We start from the raw sequence: 23,053 nt of genomic DNA, 5'->3' as shown, positions 1-23,053 counted from the left end.
AGAGGTATTTCCGGGAAACAAATAATAAGACAGGGTTTATTCTTCCAGCTTAAGTAACAAACAACGTATAAAGTGTAACAGCGCATAAATTCACTATTCGAGAAATACTAAACATAATTAACTCAATACAAACCGCTCTTACATTTTTCTAGGGCTGTATTTTAACGTGTAAATCAAAATACATTAGGCCGCTTATTGGAATCGCGGATAATGTTATCAAATTTAGCGTGTAACAAAACACAGTATATTACCAAAACCACGTTTATTGTAATCACAATTCGATATTCTTATCTGTTAATATTAATCTTTATGATATTTTTTTTTTATAATAGTAATCAGACAGAAGATAAACTAAATTATCCAGTAACGAATTCCATTCGACATGAAAGGAAAATAAGAAACATGACGGATCACATCATAAAGAAAACATCCGTTTGTCAAAGAAAGGTGAAACAATGCAGAAAGCATTCTTCGGATATTCGATTAATAATCGTAGGAGACGATCAATTGCAATTTCTAGATAGAAAGATTCAAAGAGGAAAATGCAAAGTAAACGTCGAATCCATTAAAGGATTAACGATATCGGCCGCAGAAAAAAGACTGTACGAAATATCTTCGAAGATCAATAGAAACGATATAATGATAGTGCATTGTGGTTCTAATGACATAATACCCGAATTAAATAAGTCTGCAGCCTTAGTTAGCCAAAAATTGAAACAACTAATCGATCGTTTCAGAAGAACAGCAGAAGTCCGTATGGTCATTTCTAGTATCTTACCTAATTACGAAGATTTCAGTAACTTTAATCGAGTGATAAGGGTTATTAATACTGTAGTTAAGCAACACGCTTTAAATGTGGGTATAGACTACGTCGATCATACACAACACTTTTGGAAAGATGGAAAAATAAAAGAGGATCTGTATAATTATGATGGATCCCTAAACGAAGACGGGAAAAGAACCTTCGAGGATAATCTATTTGATAATGAAATCTGCGAAAGAAAAGAACTTCGTTTGAATAAACCAATTATAAATGGGTAAGAAATATTATTTTCTTTTACTTCTTAGTGATTTATTAACTAATATTTAAAAAAATACACGCAATACCTGATTAAAAACACAAGAAATGATTAATATTATATTGATTATCGTTATTTAAAACATTTTTAGTGTTACGCTCGTATAATTTCTTAACGATATTTGTACAAGAAATAATAATAACATTAAATTTTGATAAACTGAAGGGTTTAGGTCTATACTTTATGTTAGAATTTACCATAAATAATGTGGATATTAGGTATATTATTTTCCTACTTACTGTACCTAATAAGCGATTTTTATTCGATTGTCGACGTAAATAAACTAAAACACCACTACACAGTGGTGTTTTGGTCTATTTACGTCGACAATCGAACTGTAAATTATTTAAAATTTCCTAAAATTATTTCAACACAGAGAAGACAATAGAAAATTATTAAATTAGTAATTAATGCATAAAATAAATATAATTAATATATTCAAAAACTATCGAACAATACCAGAATATAAACTGTTTTTATGGTATATCAATTCGAATTTTCTGTCATTTTTAACGTTTTTTTGCGAATTTTTCTATAAAGAAATCACAAAATGTGTGTTTAATATATGAAAATTTATGGAAAGTCTTTATTGTTACAATTTTATATAAATAATTTCAGATACGAGAGTAGAACGGCATTAGAACTGAAAGATATTCTTCCTCTGGATAGAAAAATGTATGATAAATTTTTACCCCCAAAACAAAATGGTAAACCTTTTTAATTATGAAATTTTGTCATTTATGGCGATGACAAATTCTTTAATTAAATATTTAATATTGCAGGTGATCCTACCATAGTTGACTTTCATGTAACTGTGTTGAGCGTAGATTCAATCGACGAGGAATCAATGGTAAAACTTTACGATGTCGTTACACGAATAAAATTTAACCGATAACTTTAAAAACGTTAACTTTATCTTTAGACATACGTGACAGACATATTTTTAGCTCAAAGCTGGAAAGACTATCGCCTTCGTTTACCAGAAAATATGACCGAAGATTATAGGATCTTGAATGTCGAATGGCTGAAATATATTTGGAGACCCGACAGTTTCTTTAAGAATGCCAAGAAAGTTACATTTCATGATATGACTATTCCAAATCACTATCTGTGGTTATATCATGACAAATCGCTTTTATATATGGCAAAGTAAATAATTTTTGGTTAATGTTACTTACGGTTCCAAAATGGCGGCTCGTCTCTGATTCGAGGAAACAGAAGAAAGAAAACAGTGGGGAGGCTCGTTCTAACCTAACCTAACCTATTCTAATAAATTACCATAATTATTACCAACCAAATTATTAGAATAGGTTAGAACGAGCCTCCCCACTGTTTTCTTTCTTCTGTTTACTCGAATCAGAGACGAGCCGCCATTTTGGAACCGTAAGTAACATTAACCTAATTTTTTGTAAAAATGTATATTTAATCTTAAATTTATTATTATTAATAATAATTTGTTGCAGATTAACGCTAGAACTGTCGTGTGCTATGAAGTTCGAAGCTTATCCTCACGATACTCAAAGCTGTTCTATGATGATAGAAAGTTGTAAGAAATGATTTCGTTATCCATATTTTTCGATATTTCGGTTTATAAAATTGAAAATAATTTCTTTACAGTATCGCATACGACTGACGATCTTATTTTTCGTTGGAACGAATCATCGCCTTTAGTTGTTAACACAGAAATCGAATTACCACAATTGGATATTGTGCACAATACTACTGAATATTGCACATTAGAATATTCTACAGGTAAAATTCGATTAATTATACGTAAAAATTAGTGTAACTGTGTCTTTTTATCTCCCTGTATTTTCTTGATAGTAATGGAGTTTACATTTTATAGGAAATTTTACTTGTTTGGCTGTCGTATTTAACTTAAAACGTCGTCTAGGTTATCACTTATTTCACACTTACGTCCCTACCACATTGATCGTTTCTATGTCGTGGATTTCTTTCTGGATTCGTCCGGAAGCGATACCAGCTCGTGTGACTCTAGGAGTGACTAGCCTCTTAACACTAGCTACACAGAATACCCAATCTCAATCCAGTTTGCCTCCAGTTTCTTATATTAAAGCCATAGATGTGTGGATGTCATCGTGTACAGTTTTTGTATTCATGTCTTTAATGGAATTCGCTTTGGTTAATTATTTTATGGGATACACGGGAGCTAATCAGATGATGAGGGGATATTCGACAGAAGACATGGAAGAAAAGGTCAAGAATTATTATTATTATTAACTTAACTAATTTGCATAATTCATTTATCATTTTCATTCCAAGTATAGGAGATTATAATTAATTAAGTTCGTGACAAGTGTATACAATTAATATTGTTACTTTTAAGCCAATCAATAAGTAAATTTAATTACTTGTTTCTAAATCGGAATTTTCGTTATAATTTTCTAGATTTTGAGAAGATTAAGTGGAGAATATAAGAGACGTTTATCGGCTCTTCCTCCTCCAAGAATTCAAAGAACTTGTTGTGGAGATTTAGATGTTGCTTTGGCAATCGATCATTTCTCACGTTATTTCTTTCCACTGTCCTTCGTCATATTAAATATAGTCTACTGGTTCACTTATGCTTATCCTTGGTAATTGTAAATCGAGTTATAATGTAATATTTCGATGATTTTCAAACTTTCAGCATCCGTAAACTCTTCTTGCTAAATTTAATTAGTAAGAAGTTACTTTTTTATATTGTCAAAATAACAATTTTATTATAAATATCGTTGTAGAATCTCCGAAACTGTAAAGGATTCCAAAAGATATTCAAATGTCTATGTAATACATTAAAGATGTTAACACATGACAACTGAAAATGAAACAATATATAATTTATAAATAAAAATTATTTTGTTTTTAATTTACTTTCATTTATAAAAATTCTTAAACTTCTAATAAAATCTAAAATTAATTTAACAGTGTTATTAACAGAATATATATATATATTTTAATATTGTAAGAATAGAAGAAGATCCACGTATTATTTTAAACGTGTTTTATAAAGAGAAATAGCTGAGAGAGTATGGCCTAATTATTTAAAAATACCATAAGATGGGCAGTGATAATCAGTGGATCAAATAAGCTGATATAAATAGTTATTTTTATGTCTTCGTCGTCCAACGTAAGGAATCATTGTTATGATATAAAAAACTATTTATTAAAAATTAAAAAAACCATATTATATAAATGCTTTTAAAGAGTATAATTAATTATAAAGAGAGTCACGCACGAAGACAGTACATAGAAATTAAATATGAAACCCTCTATAAAGAAGGATACCGCTATTTGATTTCCATTTCTGTGTATAAGCACGTACGAACTGAAGCTTTATCTTAAACATTGAATCTGTTTTCTTTTGTATTTTTAATACTGAACTTGTTTTAACACGAGTATAGAACTTCAATTGTTTTTACAAGAAACAAACGTCCACATACTTCGAGCAGTTCTTGTAACTTCTGTCTAATCTATTGGCACGGAGTTTCATTGTACCCTGTATATAATAACTATAATTAATATAAAATTAATTAAATAAAGTTTAGCATTGTTCTTTTTCCAGAATAATATTTAAATCACGAAAGATATTTTTCTTGCATATAGAGATATAATAGCTTATAAGACTCGATGAAAGACCTGAAAGAAAGTTATGAATATAAAATGACAGATCTTTATCTTAAATCTTACCGGAAATCACTGAAAACTTATCAAATATTTGTTTTAAATATAACTTATAGAGCGAATTTATATAATTTATATTAAATACATGTTAATATAACCCGATTATCTCAAAAATGATTTATTTCAATTGTTTAAAGATTGAAATGAGCTAAAAAGAGAAAAATTATAATTCAATATTAATATATTTGATATGTTTTAGCATTTTTTAAAATGTTTTACTATATACATAGAAGATTTTATATTTAAAAAAAAAAATTCCAGCAGCGAGTTGCTTAACTTTCCCGGCAACAACGTTTAAAACTGCGCCATCTGTTACGACATTTTATTTCAAACATTTTTATATAAATAATTATTGTAAAATAGCAGAAAAACGATAAGTTATGTATTAAAAAAAATAATAATAATAGTCATAAAACAAAGTTATTTATGACTATGGCCTTTTGTATGTTAGAACACGTCGAGTATTGTAAAACAATAACACATTTTTAACTTTATATTTTCTTTTATTAACACAAGATGGCAGCATGATTTTTAATTATTACTATTTTTTTTTTTAATTTGCATACATTAAATTACTACGTATTAACTAATTAAGTATTTATAATACTAATTTTAAAAATTCAATTAAGTTTTACAACTTAAAAAAAATATTAAAAAACTCATTTATTCTTATGTATATAGGAATAATAAATGTCTGAAATGAATTTTTATCGGTACAAACACTGTTTAAAAAGTTTAATATATTAAAGAATTTATTAAAAGTAATAAATAACGTAAATAATATTTTACTCACTTCCTTATTGTTATAATAAAAATAGTAAAAAAAAAGAAATAATAATAATAATAATAATAAGCAGTGGTTTTTCTCATAATGTCATTGGTGCTGTGTGTAAGGGTACAACTGTCACCATGGTAACTAATATAACCTGCACCATTACTGCTTTGGCACATGGGGTGCACCTTTCTGATTTTGTCTGGACATTTTGACGTACCACATTAGAGGTAAATTTTTAAACGTTTTTACATATTAAACATCTATTAATTAATCGAATTTAAAAGTTAATTTTACAATGATAAATTTTTTCAAATGAAATAATTATTTTTGCATGTTATAAGCATTAAAATTGTCTGTAGTAAAGACAAAAGTAGGTTCTTTTTAAGTTCTCTTTATAATATTTATATACAAATTCTAATGAACTAAGATATATATGAAAATTATTAGAATTATTACATTTGTTTCATCATAAAGGAACAATATTTCGTGAGTCGTGGCTTTAAAATAGGATCCTAATCTTAGTTATTTTTTCAGTAAGTTCGTTACAATCAGACACACGTACAGACAATTTAAATTAATTTGTTATTGTCAAATATTAATTATCAAATATTGTGAATGGGTATAGATTTTTAGAGATCATTTACGGGTGTTTTTGTTGCTAAGGCAACTAATGCTGATTATTATGATGCATAAGAAAGTAATCAATGTATATCTTTTTGCGAGTGTAACGGCCTAATTTGATGCCTAAAATAATCATTTTTACAATTTTCTTTAAATAAATACTTAAAACGTTTGTAAGGGAAATGAAATGTAATTTGAATTATCGATGTAAGTAACTATGGTAACAATAGCGGTATTGAGTTTAATATAGAATTACTAAATTAACTAATCGTTATAAAAGAAAAAAAAATATCTACTGTAAATACGTTTTAATAAATCGTTAACTGCAAATAATCAATTATTTCCACGTGTTAAAACATCTTTTATTCATATAAAAGTCAATCCGTATAAGTGTTAAACAGTATTAAGGGTAATTTCTTCTTTGTTTTATATAAGTTCTTTATTAAATATCTTTGTAATGAACGTACAGATCGATAAATATATGTACACATTTAACATTTAAGTAATAGTAGGCCTACTAAAATGCAATTAGTCCGTTCATATTAAATGAGTTCGGTTCTATCGATGTATTTCTCACCATTGTGTATCTTTCATTTCTCTTATACGATTCTTATTAACTTTTACAATTTTTAATTAATTCCGTATAATAAGATCAAATTATTAACTTTATTCCGAAAATTAAGCATGAAAACATTTACTATTAAGCAGAATTATAATATAAATCATTATAAATTGTCTAGAGTTTTAACAAATATATCCACGTATATAGTAACTGCACCATTATATCGTATAATCGCACGTTTTATAACGTAAATTATAGCTATCAGCTTTATACTACTGTATTGTAATAAATAGTTCGTTCGTCATTCTTATTTTAATAGCTGTACATCTATATATAGTAATACAAACTTTAATCGTGTTAATTAAACCCACAACAAAGAATGAAATGTGAAAATTCTACGAATTCGTTCGTACTTGATAACAGTTTTATAGGAAAATATCAATATATATATATATATATAAAAGGAAATTAATTATAAAATAGTAAAAGTAGGTTATATTTTAATATAAAAATATAAGCATATTTTAAATAATTTTTATATAAATTACTGTTCAACCATTACGTATAAAACTAAATTATTTTATAGGTTATTTTATGCGTGTTTTATAAGCCTGTTTTATAACTTTGGCATTAATTATTTAAGATAAGAATATAACGATTTTAAGTGTTAAATTAATAAATTATGAAATTATAGAGAAAAAAAAAAACGATTTGTATGGAAAAAGCGTAAGAAAATGAACAACAAAGCGTAAATCAATAAGCAGATTACAACACATTTTATTTAAACGGGCCTCGAAATGTATAGATTTATATTTGTGTTTTTTTTCGAATATAAATCTATATATTATATATATAATAAATTAGAATAAATAAATGAAATATAAGGAGGGAAAAAACATCTATTACTAATACAGATGTCATTAGGCATGATACACGATTCGCAATATTAACCATCCAGACTATTTAATTCGTTTTCAAACTTACAAATTAAATATTTTATAGACGTAATCAATAATTAATTGTTTTGCTAAAACTTCATTAACCATTTATTAATTTAAACCATTTTTGTCCCTATTATAATTACGATACGGGAGCCTCTGCCAAATATATAATTAACAAAGTTGGATGATGAGATGGATAGAATATAATCATCATAATGCTTCTAATCTTTTCGTGATTTTTTTATATTAATTTTTTAATATATATACTATATATATATATATATATATTTCTAATTACAATATAAGTAGAACATATTTTACAATTTTTTAAATTAATTAATGTGTTAATACATAAAGTATACAGGCATACGTACAGTACGTATCCGCTTCAATGACTAAATTATTATCATTGAATATTAAATATATAAATAAATAATGTACTGTACATAAAATATTGTTTTAAATGTAATATATATATATATTATTAATTCTTTATTTAATAATGTAATATCTTGATCTAAAATTACTTTAACAGAATGATTTGAGAGACAGTAATATGCGCTTGTTATACGCTGTTGTATTGATTAAATACAATAAGGGAACTTATTATTTAAATTTGATGCAAAAATACTGAAATAATACATATTTTTGTTAACTAATATAAATAAAAATTTGTATTTGAATAGTTATTTGTACCAAACTACCTCGTTTAAGTTTCTATATAACGTTTTTGTTGCCCGAGAAGCGGCTTAATCCCGGTAATTTATAAAATATTAATACATTAACAAGGAATATATAGTCTATAGGAGAAAGTAACTTGAATCTAATTAAAACATTACCTAATATCAAATTTTATTATCTGTGCTCATTCCAGCGTAACTTATTAAGTTTTTAATGATAGTGTAGCTACTGGTTTTAGAAATTATCAAAGTAGAATGTAACAAAATTATGCGATAATATTGGTTTCTGTTTAAGTAGTAAATGTATGTTATTAGATTAAAAAAATTATCTAATGTATCTAAAATTTAATGTATTTTATAACGAAAACGAGTACTGTGTAATTAATACAATACCGAAAAATCGAACTGAATAATTGTTTTCATTTATAGTACTTTTAGTTGCACTTTGACTCGCTGTAAACAGAGATTTGGTGTAGAAGGTGCAATTGGCCGAGACGATTGAGGTGTAGACCCTGTATCGAATCAAGATGTGTAATCTTTATGAGCTTTTTATGGACTGTCTGTTCCAGATACGTTGAGCACCATCTCTCACAATCCGGCTGCTCTTATTGTAAGCCATAATAACCTAAGATGGCTATGGAAAAAAAAAACCCTTAGACATTATGTAAAATTCCTAATTCCATTAGAAGATACTGAAATATACACCAGTTTTTTCATAGAAAACTAAGATGTAAACTATACATTTTAACCCGAAGTATCGTAATTCTGAAATAACACGATAAGGATACAATCGAGCCGTCAATAACGGCCACCTCCTAACAACGTCCACTTTTTAGTGGCCGTCGTTTAGAGGTTTGATTGTATATTGCTTTCTTCTTTTGTATTTTAGCAATAATTGTCTTAAAATATAAACTTTTTTTTTTTTTATTTCTAAATAGTTACATAGCATAATTATAATTCGCAGCTCTAATTACACGATTATTTCGTATTATTTAGTCCGATAATACTATTATTTTAATTTTTAATATCTTTTTTATGTAAAAAGTTAACTGCTATAGGTATATATTGCTGTAATTAAAAATGATGTTTATTTATTAAGTTGTATAGATTCCTTCAGGATTCTATAGAGCATTTATCATATCTTGTCCATTATAATGTTGGCATATTCTCCTCATCAGGCAAATATTTATGAGTATTTAATAGATTTTTATTCACTTAATCAGCATTTCAGATTAAAAGAAGCACGTATTCTTAATGTAGAAACAATATTTATTATTAAAAGAAAATCGTATGATAAGTTATATAAGAAAAATAAACAAAGCACATACATTATTATACAGAGATCAATCGATTCGAAGTGAAAAATGATCAATCCAATAAAATTATCATTAATCAACAGTTCGTATCAGGTGTTTGATGAATGAAAGTATTAAATCAATTCAGCAAAATGCTTAATAGAAGTCAAACACTTAAGGAAAAGACAGGTTTCGTCGAGACGATTTCACGGATATTGACGAAAACTTTTCACGTTTTCTCTAAAATAATGTAAGAAATTTTCTCAAAATAAAGAAATAATTTAACTTATTAACAACATTTATTTTAAAAAAAATATCCATTTAAGTATCTGAAATACAATAATAAGGATACAAAAACATATTAACATATCTCGATTTAGAATGCAGAGTAATTGTGTTTTGGGGTAATTTTAGAATTCGAACCGTACATACGATGTACTTTAATACAATTCCAATGTATATATGCATGTTTCTACGTCATTACGAGCATAGACATACGTACATATCGTCTCATTATTATGCGCATACATATGTAAAAATTTATTATTCTGTGTGGAAAAAAAAAAAAAAAATGATATTCTTGGAGTCTATAAAAGAAAAGAAGATTTGTATGTTAATTTTGAACAAAATTAAATTTTTGAAAATTTCCAAGAAACTTAATTTATTCAGTCACGCAGGTTTTCTTCCTCTATTGTTTCTAAGATATTGCACGTTTCCATTATCAAACACAATACATCTATACCGTTTGATGTTTCCTAAATTTATGTTTTTGATAAGCAAAAAATTAAAAAAAAACAAATTTATTTTAAATGTATATTAGATTTTCTAATGCTAATTCTAGGAAGGAAGTTTATTTAAAATTCTAGAAATCACTGTCAAGAGTTAAGTATTAGTTGATGAGCGAGAATATTCGAAGAAATTTTCACGTGATGGTAATAATTAGATTTATAATAATAATATTACAAATTTAGAGAAAAGATATAATGGAATTTATATGATTAAAATGTAGTGATTATAAACTAATGCGCGCTCTTAAACATGCAACAACATTATGGTTACACACGTATCTCTCTACAGCACGAAAGCATTCGTATACAAATCGATAAATATCCGATATTCTATCGAAGAAGAATAGCTTATATTATTAAAAGAATAATATAGGCCTAACATTGAAATAAAATATCATAGCATAGAACATAAAAATAGGGTTTAAATATGAAAAATAAATTGTGTTTTGTATTTGTTTTTAATTCTGAAGTTGTTATATAGGAAAATAAATAAATAAAATATTTTGTTATAACTTTTATTTTAAAAAAATACAGCGATTTATTCGTGATATAAACTGTAGTTTCAGAGTGACAAAACAATGGCTTAAAAAACTTGTTCGATAATACATTTGATTTATTGTATGTCATATAATTTATTTACATTTAAAATTGGATTTTATTAAAGAAAGAAAAAGGAAATGAACGGAGTAATAAAACGATATTTAAAGCTATAAATATATAAAACTTAAATAAACATTAATTTAACTAATGTTATTATATTTAACGGTTTAGTTGATTCGGTTAAATCATTCGTTAATCCCATTTACTGATTAAATCGAAATTATATGAGCTGTTAATGATATCCTTCGATAATCTTTGATTTATTCGATAGAATCTATCACCTCTTTCTCGGCAACTGCGACTAATTACATCAACACACCTGAATTTTTGCCGCCGTCTTTATCGTTCCTTAGTAATATATTGATGTTGGGTGCTCTTTTATAAGCGCTCAATTCATTCATCTTTCCTCCTATATGCTTATTGTATGTGAATTTGTTAATTGCATTTACTTTAGTATCTTTTTTTGCCATTATGTTGTCTGTGACTTTTGACCGGGCCTTCAATTGTGGCGGTTTTGTAGCCTAAATTTGTTGCAATTCTTTTAATTCTACTAATCTCCGTTATAAATGTTTATATCAATAGTTTATTGTTGATAAGTCGTAAAAGGTTCACGTAATTCTTTAAAAACGAAACAATTTATAGCTCCCAGAAGTTTGTTTAAGACTTTGTCATAAAAGATTGATGTGCCGAAAGCACGCTTACACTTCTAGCTTATATATCGATCTTTCTTCCGTGATCGAGTTATTTTCAATTGAATAATAGAAAATAAATAGGCACATTGTTATTGTAAAGTAGTATATTGTCTTGAAGAAGATAAGAGGAAGAATTAATTTTTTTTTTTTTTCGTGACTTTACGGGTTAAACATTATACAGGTGACAAATATAAATTTAAAAAATCAATAAATGCGGTAAAAATATTTAAATTTGAATACATATTTGACTCTAATTTACATTGTTCGTATTACTATATACCTTTATAGTTACTATTTACTATTAGTTTATTGGGTTGATGTTACCTATGGTTCCAAAATGGCGGCTCGACTCTGTTTCCTTTCTTCTATTTGCTGGAATCGAGCCGCCATTTTGGAACCATAGGTAACACTAATCGTTATTTCTGTGGTAAAGTTCATACGACAGTACACGTAAAATGTGATGAGTAACACATTTTACATGTAGTCACGAATTATCCTTAAATGCAATTCTATAAATAAATCCAAAACTTGTTATCAAATTATGTTTTCAATTAGTTATAATTAATTTAAATTAAAGCAAATGTAAATTGAACGTAAACTAATAATTCGAATCACGTTAATATACTTAATATAATAATTATATAGACAAATCATACAATAATATACGTGGAATAATTATGAGAGAAATTGTGACGTTGAGTTTCTAGTAGAATTTACGTGTGATTTTTTTTTTGTCACTAATGCTGTATTTTATATGATACATATACTCATTTCATTAGAATTAATAAGTTTAGCATTGCTCTTTCCGTCCTTTCGACACTAAAAGGGCCTTTTTTTTAATTATACATTATGAGTTCGTTTAGACCGCAATAAGGCGACTTACTGATATCTGTGGGAACAATACTATTTAACTTACAGTTGATTAATCTGAAGCAACGAATAACTAGATTGATTTCTAATATAACAATATACTGTAATTTAAAATATTGCTTATTTCGTCATGCCTTTTAGAGGCAGAAAACCGTTTATATTATTAGTTCTATACTCTCACGAGAAATCTATTTTTCCCACTATATATGTTAATATTTCATTTTTTAAATATACAAGATCTGACACAGGAAAAAAAAAACGACTGTGCCTGTATCTCTCTTTTTATTTAACCAAGTGAAGAACAAACTCCTTGAAAATACTTCCCTTCTGAGTTGACATACAGCTGCACGCAATTCAGCCAACTTTCAAAGTAATTCTTCAGATCATTTCCTAAAAGGCTGTCGAGGATGTCCGTCGTTTTTGCTTTTATATATTCTACTGACAAAAAATGAGTTCCTTTGAGCATTGGGTGCCACGTTTGGCGAATAGGGTTGGAGCTCGATGTTGAACTCTTGATGTTGAGAAACTCGATGTTCTCTTTTGCACTCCAACATTTTCCGATTGCGGGTGAGAAATCGTCTGTATTTGAATATGTGTCCACTCGTACCGAGTAAAAGATGGAGTTGAGCCTTGTCTCACAGTGACCGGTTAGAGCATTCTCTTTAACCATATCTTTGTTTCTCTCCTTCCAAGTTACATGGTTCCACCCTCGTATTTTTCGTGTCGACACTCGTATAACTTTTACTTACTTTTTAATTTATCTGTGTACTTATGTTTAAAACCGTATAATATTATTTATTTTGAATCTTTAAGTATCTGTAGGATTTATATGTATTTATTTATCTACTAAATCGACCTAGAGAAAGTCCCAATTACACGTCTGTTTATAGCATACAAAGGAATATAACATAATAATAAAAATTAGAACATTAAACATTACTCTTCCACATAATACTGGGGAGATGTGTTTAAAATATATAAAACAGAAAAATTGAAAAATGTAAGACACAATTCCCACATTAATTTTAACGTTTAAGCGCTCGAATTTTTGTCATATATACTAATAGATTGTTTGCATGCATTATTTCATTTATAATTTAATCACGAATTGATAACAGTTTATTAATGATATCCCAGAATATAATATTGACAATACTAACGCAAAATATGACTCTGTATGTTTGATTACTAATAAAAGAAGAAATTATCTTTCCATTTTGTAATTAAAATGGAAATAAATCCTCCATTTTAATTACAAAATGGAGGATTTATTTCCACTTTTTCGAACCAAGTGAAAATTGATAAGTAATGCGTGTTTCATATTTTAATAAATGATAAGAATTAGAATTGTTTTTCATAACAATCATTATAAGTATACCAGTTCGTGTTTCGAATTCATTAGTTGCCTTTCACTCTCTTTAACCTTGTAAGACTTTTATTTGATACAAGGTTAACAACACACATGAAAAATAATACCTATAAAATAATATATAGAAGACAGCTTTACGCACGTAATATTTTATGGAGTTTTTAAAACAATTATTTATTTTAAAATGCTATTCGAGTATAGACTTATATTCGCACGCCAAGTATACAAATATAGTGTTATTTTTATTATAATTTAAATTAACGAAAGAATTTTAACTTTTCTAAAAGCTTATTACGTAAATTATGCTAATTATATAATTATTTTTAATGATAATCGATATTAAATAGCTTCAATAATAATGATTTTTTTAAGTTTTATATTCCTGTAGAAAAGAAGAAAAAAAAATAATGTATAATTTTATATACACGTATATTAATTTATAAAGATGATTTATAATTTATATATTTATTTGAATTAAAAATATACATAATTAATGTATTCTAAATGCAGTTTTTCCAATTTCAGGTTACTGTGTTCTATCGGGTCTATCAGTTATTTTATCATCTACACTTCCCATTAAAATTACATTAACTACTTTAAATTCAATGAAGTACTACTACACGATCTCTTAATGATATAAACATTAAAATTCAATCCGTACTGATGTAAATCTCGATAATATTTAAATAACAGCTTTTCGTTTAACAAATCATAAACTATATTTGTTGAAAAATTGTTTAATAAGGGCAATAAATATAGTCTAAACGTTATAACAGAAACCTCTTTTATGTACTTAAAAATCGATAAATTGGCATTTCATCTTACAATTTTTCTTATTTATTCATTATCAATATCGTATTTTTAACTATTTTATCGATATAAATTATAATTCGTAACGATTAAAGTGTGGAAAATGTATTTACATACATTTCCCACAATGATCTGAGAGGCATACTTTAAGAAGAATTATACTTTTATTTCACTATATTGACCTCATTTCAACTAAGTCTATAAATATTTCTAATGTGAAGGGCATAAATCTTGGTATAAATTCGATCTGTCATGCAATGGGTTCATAGAGATGTAGGCCTATATAACAAATAAAAAAAAACTGTATTGATATCCATTAGCCGTATCTCATTAATTCTATACTTATTAATATTCAATGAATTCCGCTGTCATTATATTCATCATGGGTCTATAAATGATGTGGAGATAACAGATGCGAATTAAGTCGTATTCGATATCGGACGATTTTTAAAGATCGTTTTAACGGTATTGAGATTATTTTTGAATTTTTAAATAATGGTTTCTACTACTGATACGAGTACTTATCACAAAATGGAGAGGTGCCAAGATAGATTTTATATGCGTAAAATGATGCTAGAAATTAAATATGCTATTTCTACCTGTTCTACCTGGGCGTAGTCGACCGAAATGTCAAGCCAACTTTCAAAACTGTGTTGTTGCTACATAACTGTCTTCATCAAAATTCTGTTTTAAAATATTTTAAATAGTACAAGAAATAGTTTTAAAAGATTTTTATATCGAGTAATAACGTCATTCTTTCGATTCTATGTTTGAAAATGAACACCCCAGAACAATAACGAACTGGGGACTTCTAATAAGCTATTATGTTATATTAATTATGTCAATGTTTTAGGATGAACCATGTCATCTGAGTTAGAGACAGCATTACCTCCCGTAACGACAGTAGGACGTCATTCGGTAACATATGGACAATCACCACCCGCCAGGTAAGTGCATTTAAATCTTATTATTAAATGGTTTGCTGTTTGCCTATATTATAAGAGAAAATCTAGTAAGCCTTTGCCTAATGAATTCTATGATATACAATGCAATCGCGCACGTATATTTTCATTTAAATTATGAATGTAAAGTTATATCATGTATTTATAGTATCGTAAAATAAGATATTATTGATCGTAAAAACTTTTATAACCGGTAATACAGTTAAATACTATAAATATAGATATAAAGCAGTATTATCTAGATCGATCTTAATCCCTTATCGATAACTGTCGTCTATATATCTTTTTTTTTTTACTTTCTTTCTTAAACCGAATATGGGTAAATATCAATGTTTGCTCGTTAATGTTTATAAATTTTATATTGTTTCGATACTTGCGGTAGACCTTTAAATTTTTTATATACCCGATCAATACACTAACGATACTTGAAAGTGAGCAAAATGCTTCGTGATTGAAGAATGGCTCCTTGCCAAAATAATTTGATACGTATGACCAATTAGTTTTGCTCTCTTAGTGCTTACAGAGTGGAATGAGGTGATACTTTCTTTGTTCATTCCCCCTGTAAGCACTAAGAGGAGGAGGAGGAGGAGGAGTAAGGGAGTCCGGGTCTCTTAATCCCCTCTCCGATTAAGCTACTGCCAATAGATAGTTACTACATTGAAAGTACATTATTTTAGTGTATAAAATTAAGAAAAATAAAGATTTTTATCTGTAATTTTATCGGTGCTTGTGTAATTACACTTTTTTATATGACTTATCGTTAGAAGTACTGCGCGGAATCATTAAAATATAATGTGAAGTATATTTATGGCAAATTTCCTATTTGATAATCGATATCAAACTTGAATACTTTCTGTCAAATTTCATTCGGATTTTGCAAATTTCTATTGCATTTGATTGATGTATATTAAATAATAAACTCGACTAAATTTATCTCATTCCTAATTACACGATACTGACATATTTAGTGATGTTAAATATATAATTCAATAAATATTAATGTTATAATATTGATATAATATTATAAATTTCCTTGAATTTGATTTAAGTGACATTATTTCGCTAAAATTTGCGACTTTCCCAGAAAAATATTTTATTTAGATATTGGCTTACTTAAACGTATTACCCGTTTATGTTGTCTTCTGTATGTACTATTCATATATAAATTTAACAGTGTTTGTACTGATATATAATATTGATTACCCTTGAAATCATTCTTAAAAATTCTATAGGAACTAATGACATAAATTGAATAATATATAAATACTTATTAGTTTTATAAAACAAGATATGCAAAGTATGTATCTGTACGTCCATTTCTTAGCGTAAAGCAAATAAAAATTAATTAAAAAAAACTAACTAATTACACAAATTTTAATTAATTAAATTTATAACATCAATAATTAGTTTTAAAATAATACCACGTCTTGTTTTATATTAACAACTAAAACAATTATGTAGGAATTGTATGAGCTCACGCAGTACATGTCCCGCACGCTACAAATCCGGTAAGGATTTTTTACGTGCAAAATATTACAAATATATATAAGACAGATCAATATGATTTTTGTATAACATTGCACATAAAAAAAATGAATAGAACATAAAAACATCTACATTATTAAAACACCGATGGTTTATTAGAAGTCCCGACACAATGGTGCAAAAATCTTTTGGGAGACACAAGTCCCTAGAGTTTGGGCGGAGGTTAGTGACATGTTATATAGGTTCAAATTAGTAAACTAAGTATTAAATTGACAATAAAATATAAAAATTACAAATTATGAATTTAAAAAAAATGTAACGAAATTATTAATAGGAAGAAGAATAATATATTTAAATAACTTTATACGGTTATTTATTTCAAGATATAGCAAATTATCGGAAAAATTCCGTCAGAATGCACCTAGTGAATTTCAATGTTCCGTCTTCTGCGGTGGAAAGAAATGCAAATATGAAAGTCCTAAGAACTGGAGTCACGAAGACATGACAATAAATGGAATTTATTCTCATTGGTAAACTATTTTTTATTTAAAAACTGTTCATTTTAATCTTTTAATATAATTAGTTTAGACTTTAGCGCATTAAACTGAGTGCTTTCCTTTTATAAATCGTAAAATCGATTTTCATAAGTGATGCGTTTAAACAATCGTGTCTTGTTTCAATATTAGAATGATATTTTTGTACCGCGAGTCCGTGTACTTTTAGTACAACACAGCTGAATTTTTTTGCATTAAATATCGAATTTTAGGGTTACAGACGATATATTAGCTATGGCTAGACCCAGCACCGAAGTTATTGAAAAGTACAACGTTATTCAACAGTTTCAAGAGTAAGTATATCAGTTTATAAACACTACAAATCAAAATTTCCGTTATTAATTTTTGATACTTAATTATGCAGACAAAATATAAAATCAATCATAAATCTGCAAATGCCTGGAGAACATTCTACTTGTGGCAATAATTTAGAATCTTCGGGATTCTCCTACGATCCTCAACTTTTTATGGATAACGACAGTAAGTACACTACTATTATTAAAAATCTTACTCGAATCATTGTGGTTTACAATACTCAACTGTTTTCCTTCGCATTACAGTCTTCTTTTACAATTTTAGGTGGTAAGTAATCAGTTTTTTTTTAATTTAAATTTTAGTATTGATATTTTTGACTTTTTAAGATGTATTTTTATCACGTTTTTAGGAAAGATTACGGCACGGTATCCGAAGAAACCCTGTTAGATATGGTCAAAGTAATGGCATTTGCACTCTCGGAAGGAAAAGTAAGATCTTTCCATCGACATCATTACTTCGATATTCAACAGATTTCATAATATTAATTGTTTCAAATAGGTTGCTGTACATTGTCACGCTGGTTTAGGACGTACAGGAGTTCTCATAGCCTGTTACCTTGTTTACTCGTTGAGATGTAAACCCAATGATGCCATTCGTTACGTCAGAGTTAAAAGGTTTAAACACAAGTTTTATAACAAACTAATCAATTTAACTTGTAGTAATTCTCCTTGTGATTAAAAAGACGGTTTATTTCTATTTATAATTTAAATTGCAGACCGCAAGCAATTCAGACAAGAAATCAAATTCAAAGTGTACAAAGATTTGCCCAATGCGTTATTCCTCTCTTCGTTGTATTTTCAAATGTGTTAGTATCGTGTTATTTATTGAAATTTTATCAATTTGTTATAGTTTATAAGATAAATTTCATTTGAATTTTTATAACAGTATACCAAAAGCGTTCGGATTTAACTTGAATCAATACTTAAATCGTCAAAGGCACCTCATCCATGGTCTCGAAGCTCGGCATTTAAAGTTTATTCCAAAAGTATTTATTTCTTCAAACTTTTATATACGATATGATAGAATTTTTAAAAGTGTGTTTTTATATATATAATAAAATTAAACAATTTCAACATTTCAGCTGGTGTATATAATTTGTGAAAGATTATTAGTACTAGCAAACTGTCAGCCATCTCCAAATGGTGAAAACTTGAATTACGATATCGAAAATGCGAACAGTTTTTGTAATTTCTTCCTATCCGCTTCATCTCCAGAAGATAGTAATTGGAGACCACCTTCTCAGCTCACTTTACAATTAGATGCCGATACTCCAGAAAAGAAGAAAGAAGAAGAAAACGGTAGACAAGGAAACTGTGGCCATTGCAGAGGTGACATGTCAAAAATAACGGGAAAGGGTGCTTTATATCAGCTTAGGAGATGCGAAACAAGATGTGATCAAGAAGAAACATTCTTTAACTACGAAGAATTTGTACCCGGTGACGGTAGAGGATCGAGTAGTCTTTCGGGAAGTAGTTCCAATCCCGAAGATGTCGGACATTTTACACAAAGCAGTAGTATAAACAGTGAAGATTTCGATACAGAAGCTAGCGACGATGGCATCGATTCCATGCTCATGGAAGAACCAACAACTGAAGATCTTTCGCAGAATCCATGTTATCAAGAGTTGGAATTAAGATCTTTAGCGGCAGCGGGGGAAGAAAATAAGAATAGTAACCTAGATTCCACCGATATTGTTAAAGCATTGATTGCTAGCCATTGTTTACTTGGTCCAGAATTCCAAAGTCATTTAAAGCAATATCAGGCGAGTTATTACGAAATTATCATAGTTGTTATTGATATGTAAACGAGTATTGATTAATCGATTAGTTATAATCAATTTACAGAAAGATTTGAACAATCGAGGATCTGCTTGGGAACGTCTGGCTAAAGAATCGGATCCCATTTTGCTAACAGGAATTTTATGGAGCTGGCTGGATCACTTAAAGGTAATTGATTCAAAATTATAGTTGTTTAAACTCGTATTGTTTATTCTCTAAAATTGCTAATTATTGATTTCAGACACCGATTTTAAACAAGCAGGATTTAACTTATATAGTTTTAAAATCGGAAAAACCCGTTGACGCTTTGGCCAGACTCGACAAGGTACGAATTTTCTTCCAAAAACTTTAACTATTTTAAAATGATTATATATATATTTTAATCGGTAATTTTTCATTTAATTTTAGGACACACGCTTCACTATCGAATATTTAATACGTTTTGTCGCACGACTCTTACCCAATTCTTTAGAGCCTTGTGACGATCTGTTACGTCGTCTTGTAGCTTCTTTAACTCATCAATGTCTCGCAATTCACGGTGTTTTACATCCAGTAGGCGCTAAATGGTCTAAAATGAGGGAAGGAACGACGACTTTAGTCATGCATTTTGTGCGTGGAATTTATAAATTATCGTGTGGACTTCCTTTAGAAGAAGAAGAGTATGGAGGCCGATCACGACGAAGAAAATCATATATGGGTATCAATCTTATGGCTCAAGCTATTGGAAAATCCAATGTTAGGTATGAAAAAACACGATAATAAATTAAACTATTTAATAAAAACTTAAGTGTCATCTTATGTTCAAAATCGCTAAATCGATATGTTCTATTTTTACTCGGGTTAAGAAAATCTTTTGATTTAAATTATTCCAATTTGTCGTTAAACCATTGTCATATCCATATAAGTCTTAAACAATATCGTTTTTTAACGATATTATCGGCAACATAAAGCTAACGTTAAATTATATAAATTTACATAACTTATATCGGAAAGTTTGTAATTTTAGCAATATCTTCTTTAATCTTAAGAGTAGTAAATTTATATTTAATATAATCGGAGATTTCTAGATTTTATGCACGAACACGATGCCCGTATTAGATATAAACTTGTCAGGTTTTTATATTTTGAGTTTTTAATACTATATTGTTCCAGTTCTTTATCTCCATCTTCACTCAAATCTATTTCGACTCGCCCATTAGTGGTCTAGTGGATAAAACCATTGGTAGTTGGTCGTGGGTTTGCGCCCATTCACCAGCCGGTCGTGTGGAATTTTTCGGTCTTCTTCCAGTATCTAACACCTAAATAGAGACTAGTTTTCCATTTAAAATAGTCCTCCCTAGAGTTACTCTCTTAGTTAAATCGCCCTCCTGTTGCCTTATCAAACCAAAGTATTTTGACTCATCTTCCACTTCTTGATGCAAGTTTTTCAAAATATTATAACAATATTTCGATCAATAAGTATTAATACTTCATACGAATGATTTAAGTTAATATAAACGAAAAAGATGATTAATAATTTGTACTTTATTTAAACCTAAGGTGACAAATAAATGAGCATATTTGTTTAGCGATGTGTTAAAAAATTAAATAAAATGTTATTTGTATAATAAATAAACATTTTACATTTTAAAAATTATTGTTTAAATCAAGGGTGGCGAACCTTTTTGATTTGCGTGCCAAAATAAGCGTGTTAACTTTATTAAAAAAAAAAGTTCATGCGTGCCTTTATACTTCCAACAAATATATTTAAAGAAACGAAATAAATTTATTCTAATTTGAATAAATTTAAAAAAAACCGATAAAAAAAGAATGATAATAAATGGAAAAAATAGAATAAAATACCAAAAATTAAATCATATAATTTGAATATAATTTAAATGTCTTCTCCGTTGAATGATTTTTGGAATATTCTTGTAATAAATGAATGTATAAATATGAAAATAAATTTCCTAACAATTTTTTTTTATTATTTTACTGTATTTTACAGCAAACCAGAAGTTCAAGAACTTAAAAGCTTCTTTAATTTTGGATTCAAGAAAAAATGCTCATAAATAAAACAATATAAACCCAAGTGTATGTGACAAACCGTGTATGCTCATCCATTCTGTACGATAATGTATATATAAATTTCCATTATTGGAAACTCATTAAGTATAGATTTAAAAAATCGTCATAAATAACGAAACATTCGACTGTAAATATTCGTAATTAGATATGTTAAATTTTATTGAAGCGGTATGTAATATTTTATATAGATACAAATGTCATCATTACTCGAATATTTCGTCCATTAAACGTTATTATAAAGTCGTAAAGACGTAACAAAATAATATATCTATAAGAGAATGTTTGTTCTTCCAGTATAAAGAAATTTATCAGTGCCTCTTATAGTAAGAGTTTTCCACAAATTTATCAGTTGGATTGAGTTCAAGGAAAGCACATCTGTACTGTACATATTGTATGTTCTTCACGCATTATATACTATGTTTACAGTATATACTGTACTAGCAATATTATACACTTCCATTTATATGTTTTTTATATAATAAAACTCATCGACTGCTGAGTTGTATTAAATTTAAGAGTGCCAATTTAATGGTTATGGACTTTAAATAATAATAATAATAATAATAATCCATTTAATTAATACGCTTTGTTTATTAATCGGCACTTTTGAAATATGTAAAATGTTGTAATTTAAATAATTTTAAACAATAATATTAAATGATTAAAAAATTTCAGTGATTTTGTTATAATAAAATTTATTTATTTATATTATTTAATTCGAGTCTAAACTAATTGATTAAAATTGTATTATTTCTATTAGTTCTTTAATTAATTGTAATCAATTTTTATTTCGTTTTAGAACAGTTTAAATTAAGATTTAAGCATTTTCGACTTTCAAATGCCAAATAGGCAATAATAAATGAACAAAATTGCATTATTGTTTAAGTTTTATTTTGTCATTAACCATTATTTTCCTCCATTTTATGCGCTCAATGCAATATATCAGAAGCTCTTTATCTGATATTACTGCATCCGGCCATAAAATAATTCAATTATCTAAACGTATTGATAGTAAAAGCTCATATAGTTTTGTAGTTAATGGCTAGTTCGGAAGATACGAATAAATGCTCAGAACATTCTTCGGCTTCTACCGATTCGGACGATGACGAATCCGAATCGTCCGATAACT

General features: G+C 27.7%; 2 protein-coding genes across 2 annotated transcripts; both read left to right on the top strand.

Annotated features, from left to right (window-relative positions):
* The first annotated feature begins 333 nt into the window (after positions 1–333).
* On the top strand, positions 334–3,751 carry LOC136980728 (glycine receptor subunit alpha-2-like). Its single transcript, XM_067276927.1, has 8 exons — positions 334–1,037; positions 1,698–1,786; positions 1,862–1,929; positions 2,002–2,228; positions 2,543–2,625; positions 2,697–2,831; positions 2,926–3,296; positions 3,489–3,751. Exons 1-8 carry the CDS (start codon positions 403–405, stop codon positions 3,675–3,677), a joined length of 1,797 nt encoding a protein of 598 aa, XP_067133028.1. The 5' UTR covers positions 334–402; the 3' UTR covers positions 3,678–3,751.
* Positions 3,752–5,671: 1,920 nt separating this feature from the next.
* LOC136980718 (protein tyrosine phosphatase domain-containing protein 1-like) lies at positions 5,672–22,517 on the top strand. The gene is made up of 15 exons (XM_067276915.1): positions 5,672–5,762; positions 15,617–15,710; positions 17,594–17,740; positions 17,977–18,057; positions 18,129–18,244; positions 18,325–18,346; positions 18,429–18,507; positions 18,578–18,693; positions 18,795–18,884; positions 18,965–19,064; positions 19,161–19,841; positions 19,924–20,025; positions 20,099–20,182; positions 20,266–20,597; positions 21,845–22,517. The coding sequence occupies exons 2-15, from the start codon at positions 15,625–15,627 to the stop codon at positions 21,906–21,908; spliced, it is 2,100 nt and encodes a 699-aa protein (XP_067133016.1). The 5' UTR covers positions 5,672–5,762; positions 15,617–15,624; the 3' UTR covers positions 21,909–22,517.
* The last annotated feature ends 536 nt before the right edge of the window (positions 22,518–23,053 follow it).

This window comes from Centruroides vittatus, unplaced genomic scaffold (genome assembly GCF_030686945.1).
Source record: "Centruroides vittatus isolate TY-2023 unplaced genomic scaffold, ASM3068694v2 contig_1159, whole genome shotgun sequence".
Lineage (NCBI taxonomy): Eukaryota > Metazoa > Arthropoda > Arachnida > Scorpiones > Buthidae > Centruroides > Centruroides vittatus.
The sequence above is the reverse complement of the archived record's forward strand: the minus strand, read 5'-3'. Positions and strand labels throughout refer to the sequence as shown.

What these genes read in the sequence shown, in the direction of transcription:
- LOC136980728 (XM_067276927.1), top strand. Translation starts at nt 403, where the DNA reads ATGACGGATCACATCATAAAGAAAACATCCGTTTGTCAAAGAAAGGTG. An exon ending in TTTACCCCCAAAACAAAATG is followed by an intron (nt 1,787 to 1,861) that starts GTAAACCTTTTT and finishes TTAATATTGCAG; the next exon opens with GTGATCCTACCATAGTTGAC. An exon ending in TTCTATGATGATAGAAAGTT is followed by an intron (nt 2,626 to 2,696) that starts GTAAGAAATGAT and finishes ATTTCTTTACAG; the next exon opens with TATCGCATACGACTGACGAT.
- LOC136980718 (XM_067276915.1), top strand. Translation starts at nt 15,625, where the DNA reads ATGTCATCTGAGTTAGAGACAGCATTACCTCCCGTAACGACAGTAGGA. An exon ending in TTGCACTCTCGGAAGGAAAA is followed by an intron (nt 18,508 to 18,577) that starts GTAAGATCTTTC and finishes TGTTTCAAATAG; the next exon opens with GTTGCTGTACATTGTCACGC. An exon ending in CTTTGGCCAGACTCGACAAG is followed by an intron (nt 20,183 to 20,265) that starts GTACGAATTTTC and finishes ATTTAATTTTAG; the next exon opens with GACACACGCTTCACTATCGA.